Source organism: Panthera pardus, unplaced genomic scaffold (genome assembly GCF_024362965.1).
Source record: "Panthera pardus isolate Hobbes unplaced genomic scaffold, ASM2436296v1 HiC_scaffold_13, whole genome shotgun sequence".
Lineage (NCBI taxonomy): Eukaryota > Metazoa > Chordata > Mammalia > Carnivora > Felidae > Panthera > Panthera pardus.
In genome coordinates this window covers 137,161,204-137,167,345 of record NW_026526688.1, presented here as the reverse complement: position 1 = coordinate 137,167,345, position 6,142 = coordinate 137,161,204, and the positions used below count along the sequence as shown (strand labels likewise).

At 33.5% G+C, this 6,142-nt stretch overlaps 1 protein-coding gene across 6 annotated transcripts in view; it reads right to left on the bottom strand.

Moving 5' to 3' along the window:
• Positions 1-1,557: 1,557 nt before the first annotated feature.
• Positions 1,558-6,142, bottom strand: part of LIN54 (lin-54 DREAM MuvB core complex component) — a 69,254-nt gene continuing 64,669 nt past the window's right edge. For 5 of the 6 annotated variants that reach the window (XM_019465739.2, XM_019465773.2, XM_019465748.2 and 2 more), the window contains one exon: positions 2,106-4,886. In XM_019465739.2, the coding sequence (XP_019321284.1) occupies positions 4,685-4,886 (202 nt within the window). In that variant the 3' untranslated portion in view covers positions 2,106-4,684. Of the gene's footprint in view, positions 4,887-6,142 lie in introns of all 6 variants that reach the window. The other variant, XM_019465756.2, reaches the window with a different exon arrangement.

Below are 6,142 nucleotides of genomic sequence, written 5' to 3'. Positions count from 1 at the left end.
TGTGGCTTTTCTTATTGTGTTTTGAAGAGCAGACATTAATTTTGAAAAATGCATTTTATCAGTTTTTATCTTCTAGGGATACTTCTTAATTTCATATCTAAGAAAACGTTGCCTAACCCAAAGCCACAGATTTTTCTTCTCATGTTATCTTCTAGGTATTTGGTCGCTTTAGGGTTTTCATTTTTAGGTTATGATCCATTTTCAGTTCATTCTGGTCTTTGGTAGAAGTTGAGATTCATATTTTACATATGGATATCCCAGCAGTGTTTGTTAAAAAGATTATTGTTCCCTGAATTACCTTTGAGCCTTTGTAAGAAATTGACCACATATATATGGGTCTACTTCTGGGCTCTGTTCTGTTCCATTGATCCATTGGTCTAACATTTCACCAGTACCACAGTGACCTGATGAGCCTTATATGAGCCTTGAAGTCAAGTAGGAGTTTCACCTTTGTTCGTTATTCAGAAATGTTTGGGGGCGCCTGGGTGGCGCAGTCGGTTAAGCGTCCGACTTCAGCCAGGTCACGATCTCGCGGTCCGTGAGTTCGAGCCCCGCGTCGGGCTCTGGGCTGATGGCTCGGAGCCTGGAGCCTGTTTCCGATTCTGTGTCTCCCTCTCTCTGCCCCTCCCCCGTTCATGCTCTGTCTCTGTCCCAAAAATAAATTAAAAAAACGTTGACCAAAAAAAAAATTAAAAAAAAAGAAATGTTTGGCTGTTCTAATTGTACCTTTCTCTATATATTGTTTAATCAGCTTGTTGATTTTTTACAAAGATTCCTGCTGGGATTTTGGCTGGAGCTTTGGGAAATCTAAAGATCAATTTGGAGAGAAGTGATATCTTCATAGAATCGAATGTTCCAATTCACGAACATGGTAGATCTCTCCTTTTTTAAGGTCTTCTCTGATTTTATCAATGTTTTCTACACTTCACCTACAGATCTTGTATATATCTGTTACATTTCACATTTTGTGGTGCTATGCTAATTGTAAAAATTTGTTTCTAAATGTTCGTTGCTACTATGTAAAAATACAATTTTACATATTGACTTTGCTTAAACTCAACTTTTTCTAGCTTTTTTTCTTTAAAGATTACTGACTTTTGTATATAGGCAGTCACATTGACCAGTAGATACTGTCTTATTTCCTATCTGTGCTCCCCTGCTTACTATACAGTGACCTCCAATACAATGTAGGAGTGCCTTGTTCCTAGTCTAGCAGGGGAAACAGTCTTCACCATTCATATATTATCTGTAGGCTTTTTAGTAAATGGTCTTTTCAGGTTGAGAATCCTTTCTCTTCCTGGTGTGCTGAAGAGTGTGTGTGTGTGTGTGTGTGCGCACATTTCACTCATAAGTGGGTCTTGAATTTTGTCATAATTTTTCTGTACCTTTTAACTTTTTTGGAAAAATATTTGAGCTCTAATATACATATTGTAATATTAACCCTTTTAAAGTTCAGTAGTTTTTAGTATATTCAAAAGGTTCTCTGCAACTTTTACGATCATACAGTTTTACTTCTTTTTTATATCCATGCAGTGAGTTACATTGATTATTTTTGAATGTTGTCAACTTTTTATTCCGGAGATAAACCCAACCTGGTCATGATGCATTCTTTTTATCTATTGCTAGACTTCATTTGATAATATAATCAGGGAGTTAAATGTCTCTGGCCTTATAGTAAATATTACCCTGAATATATTTTCTTAATGCTTTTGAGAAAAAAAAAAAAATGCCTTAAATGCTTTCATAAAACTATTTAAAAATTATAATTAAAAAAAAAGCCCTTATACCTTTCATTTTATAAAGTCATTTGGATCATGAAAACCTCACGTTTGGTCTATAGATAATGACAAAATCTGCATTAAGGAAACACACACACACACAGACACACACAGCCTTAAGTAATTGACACAGTAGAAAATAACTCCAATAGCAAAGGCTTTCTTTCTATAGCTGATTGGCTTCCTTCTCCTTTGGGTTGCTGCTACGGAATTTCTACAGAAAATGCTGAAAAAGGATGCAACATGATGGTAGAGATCCTAATTTGAAGCTGCATTTACATAACAAGTATTCTCTTAGCTGTTTGTTACAGAACAATAAAAGTGGAAAACTTTTCTAAAGATTTTTTTTATTCACATTTGACATAAGATTTAGAATATGTTAGTTGTCTGAATCCAAGAACTGGGAAGCTAAAGCAGTAGTCTCTCCCTAAAGTCGCTGCTCTGCTTGTTTTATTACCTGCAACATTAAGGTTTTGTTTCCCAGATAAGACCTACAGGTTGCTTTTTGTTCTTGAAAGAAAAGGAAACTGAGAAAAGTGCTCACCATAAAAACACCAAACATTAAAAAAGAAAGAAAAACATCAAAAAAGAAAGGAAAGAGTAGACTGAGTTTCTGCCTTTACACAGTGGAAAAAAGGCCTATTTTAATTTCAAAGCAATTTTGGGTTAATGATAATTGGGCAAAATTATACTTATTATTTGTGTGCTTTCAGAAGTAATGTCAAATTTACTTAAAATCAGATATTTTAAGTTTCTTTTCTGGTACATTAAATGGTTAAAAGTGGGTGTTCTTAAAGAAAAAAACAAACTTTTTTTTTTTTTTACAGAATAGTATAAATGTTTATTTTCTGTATGATTTACTTTGCTGTCCTGTTTTTACAATATAGAAAAGTGTATTCTTTGAATAGCTCTAGTAAATATAAATTTAATCTTTCTACTTTGGGATGTAAATAGAGCTAAAAAAATTATATACCCAACCCTCCCCAAATAGTCTTTTAAAATTGTTGAATTAATGTGGATATTAATCTTGTTCAGCAATTTGATGCAAATGCCTAAATACAAAAAGTTGCTTAGTAAGTACTACACAGGAAGGAAAGTCTTAATACTTTAGATAGCTTCTTGAAAATCAGAAAAACTAGTAGCATTTGATTGCACCTTCAAGTTTTTACAAGCAAAACATTCTCAAGCAATGCCGTCATACATAATCTACAATTGTAATCCAAATTTCACAAACATTTTCTGCACACTGTATATAAATACACATCACAAAGGTGCAATTAGAATTAAACACAGAGTATGTACAAAATGAACAAAGTTTAGGTTTAGACCAAAAAGGTATTGTAATCTTTTGAAAAATAACTTGATTAGATATTTTATCCTCTTACACTAATTTACATTTATACAAATTTTAATTAAACATACTAGATTGAGGTGCTAAGAATGTTTGCACTATCTACATTTAAAGTTACTGCACTATAATTTTATAAATCCAAATTTCAAAAGGAAGATACTTCAATGAATAACGGAATCTTCTTTTGGATTACTTAATTTCTATTGCCTATATCTTGCATGTTCATATGAACATATATACACACTTAATACATACAACTATAGATTCCTTGTAGGAAATGTAATAATCATATACTAATAATTACTGAGGATTAAGGTACCTAACAAAATGCCTGAATTCCAACATGGTTTTTCTTGTCATAAAATCCAGAGTCCTCTTACAGGCTCTTAAATTCATAAAGCTCTTGAATTTTGAATTTGTGAAAATGATTTAGGTTATTTTAGTAATAATAAGAAAACACTCATACCTTCAGCTTATCAAATCACTGGCTAAAAATAATGCCATTTTAAGCTTCCCTTATAAAAAGAAGTCCCACTATAATTTTGAAAGCTTTGTTAGGAGGCCCTTTCAGTAAATCAAGTAAGACTCCTACACTGGATTGAGACCTCTTAGTTCAAAAGTCTATAAAGAGAATTGTATAGATGAAAAGTCTTTCCCTCAATTCATTTATTAGAGCTTCAATGTTCTTTATTTCTCCATCCAAGTCAAATTTTATACCTGATGATTATGTAAGTTTCTGTATTATCACTACATAATAAGTTCTATTCATATGCACCTCTCACTTTTAATAGTACCCAGTAATCACTTTGACAATTTATTAATATCATTTCAAATACACAGCACCTCCTTCAAAGAAAATGGAAACATCCCAGAGCATTTCTTAGTCACTCTTTCTTAGAGAAACACCTTGCCTATCAAGAACTACTGCCTGTCCCTTAACAGTTTTTCTTAAAAAACAACTTCTTAATTTTAAAAGTATGCCTATGGATTACTTCCCCTTCTGACATTCCCAAAGTGACAACACGATATTATTCCAGAATCTGTGCTAAAAAGTTTTTTTCTTAAAAAGGTAGTGCTTTTCTAAACACAAAAATGTCATTTGAATATGTTTCATAAGAATTTGTTTATGTAGACATTCTATCTGCTTAGGTCTAGTGCCAAAGAATGACTGGGTAATACCAATGGTTCTCTGGCTTTTTCTACTGGAACAAAGTCCTACAACGCCATACATTATAAATTATATTAATTTATAAATGTCCTTTGTCAATAGCATCAGATGGATAGAACATCTAATTCTTAAGAAACCCATGCAAATTAAAATCTATATAATACAATAAAGAAAAACCCAATTTAGAAGGGGCATAAACAGATTTAACTAAGATTTAAAATGTACTAATTTCCTCATTTAAAATTTCTTCTTTCAATATTATAACTTCAGGTCACACAAGGACTGAATTAACAGTACAATCATTGTTAAATTATCTTCCAGAAAATCAAGTGTCCCTGGACCTTCAATTTTCTGTACAGTTCCATTTATCAGTCTTTTGTGCAAGAGTTAGCAATTCATGGCACAAGGGTCACTTTTTGCTTTGCCTGCAGAATTGATGACGCTCATCAAACATCGTCCGAATTCCTCCAGTATCATCCGTTCGGCTGCTGCCTTTGATTTTCCCTTCTTGTCTGCCTGCTCTGCCTGGGCAAGAAGGCAATTACATGTGGCTTCCGCTACTTCCTTAGTTACAAATGTAAATGGCAATCTGAAATGATTTTTTGAGAGAGAAAGAGAGACGATGATGGTGTTGAATAACAACAAAAGTGGATGACATTACTTCACATGAATATCTGTTAACATGTTCATGACTCACCAACACACTGAACATTACAATTTGTGCAGTGAGCACAAGCACAGCCCAAAGAGCTTTAAAAAGTTAGACCTGTTTTATTATTGCATATAAGAAAATATAATTTTACATAAAATACATGTCTTATTACCTACACAAGGTTATCTGGTTAACTAAAAGATGTTAACTCTATATGTCAATTGGATAATTCTATAACAAAGTACTCCTAATTCGTGAATTAGTTTTCAGAGTGCAGTCTTTGTTTTATTTATTGCTGTTTCTTCACAGCCTAGAACACTGCCTGACACATAGAAACACTCCATGAATATTTGTTCAATGAATGAATAAAATTGAGCACTGCAAGCAGTATCTCCTGGACAACACTAACAATAAAGTACTTTCCCAGAGTCCCATATATTGTTCACAAAACAAAAAGCACACCAAAATTTTGCATTTTTCCATCATGACAAACAAAACAGTGGGGAAACCAAATGCTGTTCTCTACATGGAGTTTCATTCATAAAGACCTCAACTATTAAGTATTAAATAAGAGCAATCCATCCTGAGGCTTGCTATATGTAGCCACGTCTTAAAGCCTTCAGAGACCAATCAGGCAACCTAACGTAACCACGACACTAATGTTACCAACGACACTGACAGAAGGAAACTGCAAAACAAATGAAGTCTGAAATTCAGACCTACTGTGACAAGAGAGTAATTGAGGGTTTGGGCTGCTGTACAGTTGTATAAAAATCTTTAAAATGCAAAACTCTTTAAATTAGAAAATATTATACTATTACAATAACGTTAATATTGTATAGTTAGTAACACTGTATAATAGTTCTTCAGAATTGCTATCTGAAATATTTTGTATAAAAAGAAGCATTTCTGTAAGCATTGGAGCCTATTTCAACTTAGGCATTTTACATAATATACCATCTGGAAGGCTCACTGCATTTAATAATTCTGCAAGCTAACCTCTACTAAACCCTCTGATACAAATCCACACCAGCAAGCTGTGCGGCATTGGACCCTGCCAAACACTGGGACAGCGATGCTTTATTCTTTGTGGCCACTTGGTAAGGATGATGGGAAGGACAAGAGAACCGAGACCTAGAGAGGCGGAGTGCTTGTCGAATTCACAAACTACTGCGTAGCACACACAGTATTTA